The sequence below is a fragment of the Pelmatolapia mariae genome, linkage group LG10_11, assembly GCF_036321145.2.
Source record: "Pelmatolapia mariae isolate MD_Pm_ZW linkage group LG10_11, Pm_UMD_F_2, whole genome shotgun sequence".
NCBI lineage: Eukaryota > Metazoa > Chordata > Actinopteri > Cichliformes > Cichlidae > Pelmatolapia > Pelmatolapia mariae.
In genome coordinates, this window is record NC_086236.1 from 22,554,605 (window position 1) to 22,569,327 (window position 14,723).

The window sequence follows — 14,723 nt, forward strand, 5'->3', positions numbered from 1 at the left end:
ACTTCCACTCAGGTGTTGATAACGATATGATCTCGGCCATTTCTTGGTGTTACTGCAGATGGGTGAAGGGGTGGGCGTCAGGAATAGTCCTTTAATTAATGTTTAAACAGATTAAACAGGCATCTACAGCCACTTTTCAGATCACAGTGAAATTTTTGAAATGTAAATGAGTTTTAATGACAGCCAGACAGAATTTGTAAGGCTTTTGTCTTTTTTTTCTTGATTGATATGAAACTGACTGTTTGTCACTATTTACCAAGATTACCTCATTTCTGCTGTGCAGCGTCATGCTGAGCTGCCTGGGGAAGGCTCAGGTAACAACTCCAAGGAAGTACCTGGGGAGCAATGCAGTCAAGCGCCAAATCCAAGCCCAAAGAGGGGGGGGGGGGGGTGTCTGTTTTGTAGCTGTCTTATCTGACTGATGACATTAAATGAAACTCCTAGATGTACTATTGCAGATATATTTTCACCGCATAAGAAGAAGTGTAATGCACAAAAGTTTTGGAGTTTCTGTGCTGCAGCTAAACAAGAGAATTATTTCATGATCAACTTATCTAAACCTCTTCTAGCCCCTTGTAACACTTTCTCAGGACATCTCACATTTTTGTTCTTCTAAACTAGCTGAGTGCAAGACTCCAATCTCCCATAATGTTAACCCAAATCCCCCATACACTGATTTACACACTGTCCACACAGCTCAGTCTGCTCTCTGTCTGCACAGAGATCAGAATAATGACTTGCTGTGATTCCTGGATGCAGGTCAAATATGACTGCCTTTCCTGGGGCTGATATAGTGTCTGCCGTTTTAACACTCCTCATTGACCTCATACATGGCAGAAAAATAACAGGATTTCTTCTCTGTGCAGTACATGTGAATTCTGATAAAGTGCAGAGTATTTTCTGAAGTGGCTACTGCAAGCATGCATAAAATTATAGAGTGTTTTAACATAGCTCACCTACTGAGAATTTTCAGTAATATTTGAAAATATTATCTTATTAAACTTCTATCTTTTCTTTTATATGGTCTAATGAGGCATGAAGAACTCAAACTCAGGCCTCAGTGACACCCTTCCCACTGTGTTATATCTGTTTAAACAGAGAAGACCGCAACTATAAGCCTGGTTTTCGCCCAGGGCTTAAAAAAGCTACTTATTAAAATGACAGGTTTTACACTTCCTTTGAGCTACAGGCTGTAAACTCTAAGGTAAAGAAAGTGTACTGTGGTATGGTAAAAAGAAAAAAACTTTACGAGCATGTTTCATAATGTTCCGTTTTCAGGGGGCACCTTTTTCCCCCGTCGACCATTTACAGATGAAAAAGAGAATTCACACTGACATGTTTCGTTTCATCGCCATGAGACCGTTGCAGTCTTGAATCTGCAATGTAATCTCCACATGAAAGCTGCAGTTTTTCTCTTTAATCTCTTATCAGCAGTTAAGAACATAATGTACAGATGTATAATTTTATGGCTATAGATGTATAGCTATGAAAACTATACATCTAGCTGTATATCAAGCACAAAAGAGCAGATGCGACCTTATATGGGCGACTGATGTTATGCACCAAAATACTGGAATACCAAAAACAGCACATTCTTTCACTGAGATTCAGAGAAATGGCTCTAGTGATCATTACCTTTTCAACTTGAAAAATGATAAGCATTTCCATTTCGACTGGGGAGAGTAATGACCTCTTAAGAAGAGCTATTCAACTGATTAGCACAAACAAAGAATGGCATAAAGACCCCTGTTTGGCATGTGCTCCATACCCATAATTTCAAATCTCTTTCAAATAAAGATGGTTGATCTTGGAGTAAAAGAGCTTAGATTCAGGACTCAAAGAAAGAAAAAGTCAACATAGGAAGCAAACGGAAGTAGCAGAAAAGCATGCAGCTCATTAGAAAATGTTAACTATAACAGGGGGTCTGGCTGACACTGACTGAATATAAGGGGTAGTAATTATTTTAAAATGGGTGGAACCACTATTTTTATACAGGTTGGACAGAAGAAATCGTGGATACAAAAGCAGCTCTCAAAAGCTTTAACCTAGCCCTGGATGGATGGATGGATGGATGGATGGATGGATGGATGGATGGATGGATGGGGTTGGTGTATAATCTTTTTGGCAAATATAAACCTGCTCCTGATGAACTTCCAGATAAACCACAGATAAGGTCAACAGTTGTTAGAGTTTCCAGAACTCAGTGATAAATGCTTTGACTCACACAGTTGTTTCAAGTTGGGGTCACTATGAGGTCAACATCACCCTTTTCACTTTTCACTTATCCATCGTATCATATTTCTCCTTTTTAGCCTGTTTTAAGTTTATAGTCTCAGAAATGCATTCACAGCATTGTTGCCTACCACTATGCCCACTTCCATGCAACCTCTTTCCTTCTACTGGTCAAATAATCAAATAAACTAGAAAAGGGGTGGAGTACAGGCAGTAGAATTGCTACTGGATAAAGTCATATAGCAAATGCAATTCTTTTTGAGAAAACAGGTTTTTTTTCTAAGTAGATGGAAGTAGGGCAGGGTGTGGGGTGTAAGAGTTCCTTAAAGGCTGCACTGCACATCTGCACTGTGCAGCAGAGGACACACCACTAACAGGAACCAGATTGGCTTCATTGCAAGGTCACGTACTACAATCAGCAGTTAGGCTTGCTCACGCCAAAAGATTAAATTCTGTGTCATACAAAACGTATTCTTACGTCATTGGATGTACGGGAAAATGGCAAAAGGAGTGGTGTACAAAGATTTCACAAGAATGCTGATTTTAATTACAGATTGAGTTTGAAAACAAAGATTTAGCTTAAAGGTCAGGAAACACATTTGTTAGCTGGTCGTATTCACCTGCTGTGAATAATCACTACATGTGGAATGTTTGCACAAATGTCCATGAGACTGTACATTAATCATTACAACACTGAAATTCCACTGTAAAACTGAGACGGTTCATGATGCTTCAGCAGCTGCTGGGCTTTTCTGACACTTTCTTAGCTGTGGTTGGTCATGCCTCATGTCACAACTATTGCAAACTCATAAAGAACATCTGTTGTTTGGGACCATGGTGAATTATAATGAAACTAGTTTAATACTATTGTCATTATCATCGTGTTACTGATATGAAACTCACGGCTTCTTTCTTAGGTACACCTTGCTGGTACCAGCTTCTACCTCCTTTTGCCTTCAGAACTATTAATTTTTCGTGGCATAGATTCAGCAAGGTCCTTGAAACATTCCTTTTGGCCCATATTGACAAGATACTATCACACTGCTGCACGTGCATGGTGTTAATCATCTGCTCCACCACTACCTAACGGCGCTCTATTGGATTGAGATCTGGTGACTGTGGACGCAACTCGAGTACACTGAACTCAATGTCATGTTCAAGAAACTATTTTGAGATTATTTGAAATTTGTGACATTGACCACGGTGGTTTAAAGGGATGGACATGGTCAGCAACAATACTCAGTTGGGCTGTGGTATTCAAGTTGTACTCATTTGGTTCTAATGAGCCTAAAGTGTGCCAAAACAGACATCCTACACAACATTTACGATCAAACACTGATCATAACATTATGACCACATGCCTAATATTGTGGCAGTCCCTCTTTTGCTATCAAAACAAGCCTAAAACATTGAGGCATGGACTTCACTAGACCCTGAACGTGTGCTGTGGTATCTGGCACTAAGAAGTTAGCAACAGATCCTGGAAGTCCTGTAAGTTGTGGGGCCTCCATGAATTGGATTTGCTTGTTCACCACATTCCCCAGATATTTGATTGGATTGAGAGCTGTGGAATTTGGTCAACACTTCAAATTTGTTGTGCTTCTTGTGTCTTTGTGACAGGGTATATTCATCCTGCTGAAAGAGGCCACAGCTGTCAGGGAATTCAGCTTCCATGAAAGGATGCACATGGTCTCTAACAACTTTTAGGTAGATGGTATGTGTCAAAGTAACATCCACGTGAATGGCAGGACCCAAGCTTTTCCAGTAGGACAACTTCCATTTCTCTGTGGTCCAGATCCCTATGCAGCCTCATACCCAACAAACTGCAATGAAAAGTGCAATGTGTATTCTGATAATGTCTACCACAACCAGCATGAACATTTTCAGCAATTTGTGTAACAGTAGCTCATCTGTTGGATCAGAGCATACTGGCCTTCACTCGCCATGTTCCTCACAGTTTCATTTTGGAGGACAGTCATAAACCAAAGCATTGGACAAATTGACCTGAGGAACATCTAATGAAGATTTTACCAGTCACCCCGAGGAAGCCTACAACTGTGCACAACAAATTTCACTGTTTTCACTAAAAATAAAAACAAACTATAAGGGTGGGGGGGAGGATTTTTATCAGATAAATCACAATATTTTACAATATATTTTAAATGAAAAATAATGCTTATTTGGAATGATTCAGCAATTCCTGTAATGGATCTAAGTTGTGAACTTCCGTGTGTATTTGTTGCACTAAGCAATTTGTGGTTAAAATACAGCTGTTCCCACTCATATGTGGCCACCAGCAGTGCAGTTTAAGCATTTAATCCCCCCTGGTTTCCAGTCACAAGCAAGTCCCAAAGCATGAGACAGGAGGTGGGGTCCCACCAGTATCAGACCATGATCTCATAAGAAAGGAAGTGAGATGTGCTAAATGTTCCTAACATTAACTTTATGAAGTCCTGCTGACCAGCAAGTGGAAACAATAGGAGTGGATTTACACCCTGACGACTGACAGTTTATATGTGAGCATATGTGAACAACTCCCCTGTTGTTGGATCTGTGCGCATCCAATATACAACTTTTGCTCACACTGTGGTCTTAAAGCTTTATAAACCTTGTGTGTGTTACAGGATTATTCCACAGAATTGCACTCGTACACGTATATGGTTTTTCATCTCGGATTTCCACCACAAAGCACTTCTAAAACAGAAACAGAGCTGGAAACACACTAAATTGATAGAAAAGTGTTTTACATTGGAAGAGATAATTGCAGAGCAGGGAAGAGCGTGCATTTTTGAGACTTTTTCAATCACCATGACAGAACTGCCAGATTTTTTTTTTCTTTTTACAGACGAACACCCTCTTTGAACTGATTGTAATTATTTCAGCGTTTCAGAGATTCTTTGCAATAGGCTGCCATACTGAATATTTAAGGATGCTTGACAGTTGTCTGAGTACCAGCCACCAGTGTCCCTGTTACCCTGTCGTGCTTAACACGGATAATAAATCTTTCAGTTCAAGTACAGAGTGCATGCAGATACCAAGTGATGCAGATTTTTTTTCCTTTCAATGAAATAAAGATACTCACAAACACACACTATATTAGCCATCCATATTTAATAAAATGATGTTGCCATATGGAAGCACTTTATAAAGAGTGGTGATTTTTTTACCTTACTTTTTTTTCAATTTACCATTCAAGCAAAACATAAAGTGGTTTTGTAAATCATGCAGTTAATTTATCCCTCATCAGGGAATTTGGCTGTGAAGAAATTGGTATTTTTTTAACTGCTCTCCGGATCAAAAGATCATGGGAAGACTAAAACACAATACTTATACACACTTATTGATGAAATATCAGCCGATCTTTAACTCCTTTCACACAAATAGTGTTTATACAGTGAAAGAATGTGTGAGAAGAGCTGGATTATATGAATAAGTTACCTGACACAGAGGAGTAATCAAAGAAAACTAGCACAAAACCATCTTTATGACGTCTAAAATCCCACAAGTTCACTCTTAGTGTTGAAGACGGGGATTCCCCAACAGTGCTCTCAACTTCAAACATTTATTGATTCAGTCAGTACACCTGTCTGAAGTTCAGCCCCAGCTTTCATCTGAGCACCTCCTTCACACTGCTGATTTCACTCAGAGATGTCAGAGGGCTCAGCTGAAGGCACTAATTGCACTGGGAAGCACAGTGAGACCTCTAGCAATCATTAGATAAAGGGCGACAAAAGACAGAATAAAACTTTATATAAAATCCTGGTAGAGCCTCCTTCATTTCCTTTCAAGCCCCGGCGATCTGTCGAGTTCTACATCTGAAGAATCATCATACTTTAGGTAGATATCATGAACATATGCACTCATGCCAGCTGTGAACTTACCAGGCTCCAAAGTAGGAATGTGCACGATTTACAACCATATCAGTAACAGTGCATATGTTTTTCTAACAGCGAATAAGATTTAACTTGAAAAGTAAACAAATGGAGGCAAAGGACATTGTATTTTACTTGGATGCAAACTTTTTATAAGCTGAAATGGAAGCTAAAGCTTGTTTTATGATAATGAGATAAGTGATAAGTCTATCACACATATGGGAAGTTGAAATGATAATGAAATGATGATAGGAATTATATAAATATTATATGGCAGACAATCATTTGTCAGACAGATATACAATGTTATAGAGGGTGATAGCTGGCTCACAGAGCCAGCCTTCCTAATCAGTTTCTTCAGTCTGTTGTTGTTCTCAGCTCTGATGCTGCTCCCACACAGACCACAGCAAAGTACACTGTGCTCCCCACAACTGAATGACAGCTATTTGTTTACCTGTGTATTCCATTTATCTATCAGACAAGCTGCTGAGAGTTGTGACTGTCATTCAGACCCGAGTCTGTCTGGTGATCAATTCTGGGCTTCAGCAGGCAGATTTTTGTAAACTAATGACGATCATTGTTGTCTCAATATGTGTCTTTGGTCAAGCTCTGTAGCAGAGAATGCTGGAAGTTCTCATCACACGACTCGGGGATCAAAAATTCCAGCAGCAGGTCACAGATGCAGTAAAGCAGATGCCTGCAGAAAAACACAGATGTAGGAAAAAGACATTAAGAATCTGACATTCTTAGATTGATGATATAATAGTATAAATATGAAAGGTAAGAGGAGTTTTCAGTTCTATCTGAAACATTAACATTGTGGTTGTACTGTTTAGTGATAATCAGAGACCAGCACTGATACAGTTTCTGTTTCTTGTTTGCTTAGTGGTTTTGGTTGCTGACTCACTTGTTTATCTGGTGGTCCTGCAAAGACTCCAGCATAGTCTCCAAACTCAGTCTGTACTTCTCATTACCCAGCATGTCAGTGATGAGCTCTGCTCAGACACAAATAGTGAAACATACTGTCAGAAGCTATGAAAATCAGGGCAGCATTTAACAGCAGTAATCTGATTTGAACAGCTGTTATTCACCTGGGAGCAGCTGCATCAGGCAGTCCAAACATTGCTCCTTTGTTTTCTCCTTTTGTGCAGCACTTCGCTCAGGCTGTGGTTGAGCAGGCAGAGTGCCACCGGGCCATACAGCTTCCTGCAGCACTTGTAGGTAAATCACCCAGCAAGGAGCACTGGTAAGGTGGGCGACACCTACATCCAACCATCTGATACAGAAATCAGTTCAATACTTTAGTGAGTGCGTCCATGTTCAGGACATGTGCCAGTGTTTCAAACAGACAGAAGGGGAATTAAATGCAAGCTCATGAAAAAGCGTGCTTTAACCAATTAAAGGAGAATGCAAAGCATGAACCTTAAGCCAGAAGTGAGGTCCCAGAGGCAGATATCAAGCCAAAAGTTGTGACCAGTATGACCATTTAATGATAGCATAACATTAGGGGTAGGAAAAGCCCATTTCCCACACACCATGTGGTAAAGTGGGTCCAGCAGTTATTTAGTTTAGCAAGTAAAGCACAAAAACCCATAACATTTATGTGTGTGTGCTAAAAAACTCCTGAAAGACAATCGGAGAGAAGATCGTGCACCATTAAAATCTACTAACCACCACTAACCTGTCCTTGTGCCCTCTAGATCTGGCTGAATGAAGGAAAAATAAATGACAGTAAATATGTCACCTGCTCACAAAATAGACCCCATAGCCAACTGTTGAGGCCTTGCTGTGATTTATTGTAATGAATAAAAATTCAATAATTTTTCCTGCAATGTGAATAACAGAGAATGACAGTACAAAAACTGCAAACAACCAAAAGGACATCACACAAACTATGGCAGAGAGTAGAACAAACACCAGAAAAGTCCTCTAGCAGAGTCACCTGAGGTATAAGTTTTATCAAATAGGAAAGTTTGAAGTTTCGTGTTCAAGGTAGAGAGAGTGTCAGTCTCCTGATCCCAAACTGGGAGCTGGTTCCACAGGAGAAGAGCCTGATAGTTGAAGGCTCAGCCTCCCATTCTACTTTAAGAAACTCTACCCATATAGTATGATGATCATTCAGGACTTTCTATTCAAAGAGAAGAATTTTGAATTAAGCTGTGGTTTAACAGGCAGCAAATCAAGAGAAGCTGATATGTTAGCACTCTCACTCTGGCCTTTGAACTGAAGGTTTTTCAGGGAGATTTTACAATAACCTTTTTACAGTAACCCACTCTAGAAGTAACAATCTCAAACTCATTTTTCAGCCTCACTCTCACAGGATGTTTCTAAATTTGACAATATTGCTCAGATGAAGTGAAACAGTCCTAGAGATTTGTTTAATGTGTGAGTTGAGTGACATATCCTGTTCAGAAATGGCTCCAAGATTCGTCACAGTGTTACTCTAGGCCAAGGTAATGCCATCAAGATTAAGTATTTGATTATACGCCATGTATCTGATATTTTAGAGAGAAATAACACAATCGTTTCAGTTTTGTCTGGGTTTAGAAGTAGAAAATGACAGGACATCCGGTACTTTAAGACTTGCCTGTAGTTTTACTAATTGCTATGAGTCATCTGGCTTATTATCACAGGGCGTCCCAGGGTGTCAGAAGTTATTCGCCCATTGTGTAAGTGAATCGGGAACAACAGTTCACAAACAGCTGCAGATGCTGAGGAACTCTTACCTCTCGATGAAAGTCCCGAAGAGCAGTCTGATGGCCTTCTGGATGTTCTCAGTGCACAGCCAACTCCACTGATCCTTCATCAGCAGACACAAGATGTTCAAAGCGACATCTGCCACAGCTGTGTCTGCAGCACGCACACGTACAAACAAACACACAAACCCCCAATAATTATACATTTAATTAAAAAATTATTTGACTACTTGTAAAGGCAGAACACACCATTAGTGGTAGTGGGCAAAAACATGGAGTTACCTTTGTGTTGTTAATAAACAATCAACCAAAAAATGTTTTTAATCAGAAATATCTATTAATAGATGCTGTAGTCAAGATTTTTCACTGCAAGTCAAAAAAAAACATTCTTACTAAATGTGGATTCAAAAAGTCTCCAAAATGTGTTTATGCCCTATTGCTGCAAATCGTCTACTGCTCAGCTACAGCCACCACAGACATTGGGTTTTGCTGCACCCATGTGGTAAAATTGTGTCAGTGCATCTTGCCAATGTGGCTAAATCTACTTCAGACAAACTCAACCTGTGCCGTGAGTTTTCCCTGAAGTCTTCTTCACGTCTTGCTCACACCTCTGCTTGTTCTCTTTCCCATTCAGTCCACATAACAGTCTTTCCTGCTCACCAACAAAATTCTCGAGGTGGGACAGTGACATGCCATTGAGGACCTAGAAAATCAGAATAAGCAAATGATTTCTGAAGAAAATGTCAACGCTCTCCCACATTAGTCTGAAACACGTTTGTGTTGATAGTTCATGAAGAATAATAACTTACAGTGCTGCCTTCACTGAAGCAGTATGTCACTTTAGGATGTAGATCAGGAATGTTGGGTATATTGAAGGCTGGGGAGATTTTGCTTGGGAAAAGCCTCCTGAAGCACAGAACACAAAACAGGAAACCCCGGGTTACAAAAAAAAGTGAATTAAATCCAACATAAAAGAAGCTGAGAATTAACTCACTGAATTGATAATAAGGAAGCAAAGCAGATTTGAATGTGTGTGAAGATTGGTATCAGGCAGATAGAGCTCTTACCTGTATTTTCTGTTGTCCATTGTTCTTCCATCAGGATCTCCATCGATGTCCTCTGTTGGGCTGAGGGGTTCTGGATGTGGGAAAGCTGTCTTCAAAGTGTCCAAAGCATTTTCCATCATCTTTCAATCAATCAAACATATGTGAGATAATTAAATTCAAGTTGTAGAAAAAAGAAAGAAAAAGCATCCAGTTTTTGTCTCATTCTGTACATGATTAGCTTCATGAGTATTTATTCTTCTCTATTTTGTGCGTTCTTGAGTATTACAATGTGGAATTTTTTTACACATTTTCACAAAAGGTCCAACTCCATGCTCAAGAACAAGGCATAAAACTTCTTACTTAACTCTTGCAGGGGAGTAATGGAGTAAATTTCACAAAATGCAACTATTTATTAGTTTAATTTTCTGTTAGCTTGTTCCTACCTTATCAATTCTTGACTTGGCAAAAGGTTTTCTTCCAAAATACGTACAGACACCTGAATTGAGAGCTAGGAACTCCTGCATGTCTTCGTTGTTGGCTATCTCAGGAATGCTGCTTAATTGCTAGAAAACAATAAAAATTATACCACAAGAACAAAAAAACCCCAAACGTCAGAATCCTGCAAATGCAAAAGTTATAATCCCAATGCTTACTTTTAGGAAGGCATCCAGCTGGCTTTTACGCACTTCAACCTTCTCACCGTCTGGACTGCTGAATGAGAGATCAGGGAAAATCCTCTTTGGGCCCTTGACATCTGAAATGCAATAAATAAATAAACGTGACATTTCTTCTTGGGCTACTAGGGTTTGGTGATGTCTTCAAGCAGAGGACGATGTCTTACTCTTGATTAATTTCTTCATTTCGGGCTTCTCCTCTAATCGTGTCTGCAAGTTGAGGAACTCGCTGTATCTGCGATTGACATTGTGGCAGGTCGCATGCTGTGGAGTGGCGCTGCCATCACTGGTCGCTGTCTGAAACTGTTAAACAGAAAGAGGGGTGCAGTATGCAATCATCAATAATCCAATTTCATAAGACAACTTCATTGTACCAGGCTGTGGCATGACTGTACCTTTACAGTGTAAAGAATATAGGGATGTGTGCCGGTGCCACGCTGCTCTTTTGCGGTGACGGTGCCACCAATTCTGACATTCTGGATGTTCACAGGTGCCACTGCATTGCTGGGGGAATCCAAACTATAAGAGGGTAAACAAAGCTTTCTTCTAGGGCAACCTGGAGATTTCTCTTCAGCTATGCCTGCTGGCCACTGGGAGTCCACCGGCACCACCACCTTCTGTCCTAGATTTCTCAGAGGACCGAAGCATCCAAAGGCTTCATCATCTTTTGAAGTGAGCATGCTGCAGAAGTTGTTTGAAGGACCACACTCACAAAAGCCTCCTTTCAGATCATCATCGGAGTCAGACTGAGTTAGCGAGTCCAGTGAAATTATTTTGGACTCTGACGAGTTGGAGTGGTGGGCAGATGTGAGCGGACAGCAGTTCACTTTGTATGGTGTGAGCAGACCTGGGCGGCAGCTTTGAAATTTCCCAGTTGACGCCAAGCTAACCATGCTGCTCAGTGAGGACTCCCGCTCATGGATTGTGCTCCGGCTCTCATTCAGGTCATCAAGGTCAGAGGTGCTTTTGCTGGCGAGATCGGCTTGATCGGAAGAAGATAGTGACTTGCAGGTGGCCCAGGACTCCTGGTCGATCTGACATTTGTATAGGGGATCTACTGGGAGGTCATCCACGTTGATTTCCTGGTGTGGTTCTCTGCATCTGGTAAGTATGTCTACAATGGTCTGGTTGAGCCAGTCAGGATCGGATATCCTGCTTATGAGCGGTAGCAGCACGTTGCAGGTAATAAGTTCTGTAACCATGTAACCTCCTGTCCTGGTTTCCATCTGTGGGTATGGAACCAGCACATGTAGTACAAGGTGAACTAGAGCTCTGGAGTAGCTGAGCTCAGCAGCTTTGCTGCTCACAGCTGGATGAGGGGTGTCTACTTCACTGTAGAGCTGCCAGAGGCTCATGCTTCCCTTTTGTGTTGACTGTATCTGTCTTACTGTCATGTAGTTCTGCAGGTGACCCCCGTACACCTCCAGCAACCGCTGAACCATGGCTTTTCTGTCCACTCGCCGGGCACGCTCCTTCAGTTCCATCACTGACTCCAGCATGGAATTACGCACCGCACGCTCAAACTCGCCCTCCACCTCGGGCAGCAGAGTGCGATACCACGAGGACACAAAGTCACGCACTGCTTTGTGGACAGCACTGTGGATCTCATGGTTCAATCTCCACTCATGCTCAGGTGAATACTGAGGTGGGTTAATGTTGCCAAGAGGCAAGAAGTGCTCCAGGTGGAGAACGCTGTTGGCATCCAGCAGTGCCCGTGACCCAAGCCAACCTCCGAGAACCACCAGGAGACTGGTAAAGACGCAAAGGAGCCAAACATTAACAAGAAGGTGGAAGAGGACGAGCCACACCAGCAGAACTCCGACGCCCAACAGCTTCCCCTGCCCAAGAAAATCCAATAAAGACATTATGATCGGCAGTGGAGATTTGTTCTGTTGAAAAAAAAAATGCATATACTGTTAAATAACAAGCAATAAGAACATTATAATAATGACTAAATTTCAGTATAACTGTTTAATGACGTGGCGGGAGAACTCCAGGCCTTAAGGGCCGGTGTCCTGCAGGTTTTAGATGTGTCCTTGATCCAATACAGCTGATTTAAATGGCTAAATGACCTCCTCAACATGTCTTTAAATTCTCCAGAGGCTTGTCAATAAACTAATCATTTGATTCAGGTGTATTGACCCAGGGTGATATCTAAAACCTGCAGGACACCAGCATTTAAGGCCTGGAGTTCCCCATCCCTGGTTTAATGGCTTCAATTCTCACATGATAAAGCCAGCCAGCTACAACTCTCACTCAGATCTATGTTTACACAGTGGTTGTGTCTATGATGGGGCTTTTCCATATCACTTTATAGGCCTGTCATTAACAAATATATGCATTATAATGGAATCTATTTCCCTCAAGTTTTATTTTACAAATTTCCCCTTTTCATTTGATAATTTGTTGTAAATTAAAATCTAAAAAGGAAAAAAAAGAAAAGAAATAGGAAGACTCCACAGAGATAAGCATCTAAATCCTCATAATTAAAACGGTAAGACCGGAATATGCAGGGAATTTAAAAAATAATTTAGCATTTCATTGATTTTTTTCAGGTCATGTTTTTCTTTGTGTTTTTATAGAAAATTAATAAAACACCACACCTGATATGACATAGGCAGAAGTTGTGTTGTGTTTACTGTAAATGGCCCACAGAATTTGGAGGATGTGTGATTTAATTCCACTGACCATTATACATGTTAAAATTTAGATGGGTTGCAGTGCTGTGCTGGATTCAAAACACTGACACAACAAAATTACAGTTCCAGTAAAACCACTTCTACTGAGAGACTGTTTTATATTTACTGCCTTCATGAGAATAATAAAAAATGATCAGATAATGTTCGAAGTCATTTGGAAGCAAAAGGTCCATATGACAGCTATAAACCTATTATGTTGTTTGTATGGAGTATAATGTTCTACTGCATTAACTGCCCTGTGACAATATAATTACGCTTGAATGCACCATCTGTTACAGTATTATGTCAGAGGACTTTCTTCCATGTCAACAGTAAATTGATATAAACTTTAATGGACAGCGAGTATTGCCTGTTGTTGAACTTTTTTCTGCTTTCTATATTTCGCATAACAGTCAAACCTCGAGAGAAATCCAGAGCATGTTTACAAAAGTACTGTGGGCTAGCAGCAACTGAGGTCAGAGCAGAGGTCAGTGAAGCTCACCTATTATATGCAGCTAGCCTGTAGCCTACTGACAGTGGATTTCTATTAGTTTAGGCTATGAAGCAGAAAAACACACATTACCTGAAAGGTTAAAGGACCCTCTTTGGACAAATGCAGGTCGTGTTGAATGTCTTCCTGCTCCGGTCTTAATCCTCCAACAAAGATTATCTGGATAGACACACAGAGCCCATATGGACAGCTCTCTGGCTCCTGGTTGTCTACTTGAGACAGTTAAAGAGCAATACAGTCATCTATGTGCAGCTGAAAACAAATGCTAGCGATAAGTATGCAGATTTTTGAGAATAAAACTATGTGACCATAAATAGATGAAAAAATGAAAATGAAATGAAAAACAAGCATACAAGTGATACACATTTAAGTGCTAGTAGCTAAATCAGCATAAGTTTTGAAGTCCTGATTCATATATTCTATATTGTTCTTATTGGTGTATATTACAGCAATATATTAGTCATGGCAGACATTGGAGGGGTCATGCAGTAAGCACTTTCTTTGTCTGAGCTCCTTAAAACATTATTTTTTCTATTTGAGATTATGTCACATCACAATGACACAAAAGATTTGAATTTACTACAGTAGCCTTGATGTTTTTTATTACATAAAAATCCTTTAGTCCTTAGCCCTTGACCTTCAGGGGGAGTTGCACTCTCTGAGTGGTCTTGTTTTATGTTTATTATCCTCAATAGCCAACGATATTCTATTACAACTACACTGTATTTTGAATGAGGAGAGGCAAACCTTAACTTGGAGAACAGTTAAGATAAATTGCATTAGCATAGATGCTACTGCTATAGTTTGTCAGTTGCTTGCTGCCAAAAACATTTGGAGGTAAATAAGTTGTCTGAAGTGCTCCTAAGAAGTGCTATCTCTCTTCTGCTCATATCTTGGTTGTGAAATATTTAGTGTTTTCCCTTCCTGTTTCCTTTGACTCTTTCCCATGTGTCTTCCTTTAGTGTCTCCTTGTAAAGTCAGTCATGTCTGTTTGTTTACTTTTCTTTATGTCAG

At 40.4% G+C, this 14,723-nt stretch overlaps 1 protein-coding gene across 1 annotated transcript; it reads right to left on the reverse strand.

The window, feature by feature from the left end:
• Window positions 1–5,320: 5,320 nt before the first annotated feature.
• Window positions 5,321–13,911, reverse strand: LOC134635705 (sorting nexin-19-like). The gene is made up of 12 exons (XM_063485175.1): window positions 13,782–13,911; window positions 10,916–12,409; window positions 10,688–10,823; window positions 10,500–10,600; window positions 10,290–10,409; window positions 9,868–9,986; window positions 9,610–9,706; window positions 9,362–9,503; window positions 8,831–8,954; window positions 7,196–7,380; window positions 7,012–7,099; window positions 5,321–6,801 (listed from the first exon to the last, which is right to left on the reverse strand). The coding sequence occupies exons 2-12, from the start codon at window positions 12,383–12,385 to the stop codon at window positions 6,690–6,692; spliced, it is 2,694 nt and encodes an 897-aa protein (XP_063341245.1). The 5' UTR covers window positions 12,386–12,409; window positions 13,782–13,911; the 3' UTR covers window positions 5,321–6,689.
• Between the last annotated feature and the right edge of the window lie 812 nt (window positions 13,912–14,723).

What these genes read in the sequence shown, in the direction of transcription:
- LOC134635705 (XM_063485175.1), bottom strand. Translation starts at nt 12,385, where the DNA reads ATGTCTTTATTGGATTTTCTTGGGCAGGGGAAGCTGTTGGGCGTCGGA. An exon ending in ATATTCTTTACACTGTAAAG is followed by an intron (nt 10,824 to 10,915) that starts GTACAGTCATGC and finishes TCTGTTTAACAG; the next exon opens with TTTCAGACAGCGACCAGTGA. An exon ending in AATGAAGAAATTAATCAAGA is followed by an intron (nt 10,601 to 10,687) that starts GTAAGACATCGT and finishes ATTGCATTTCAG; the next exon opens with ATGTCAAGGGCCCAAAGAGG.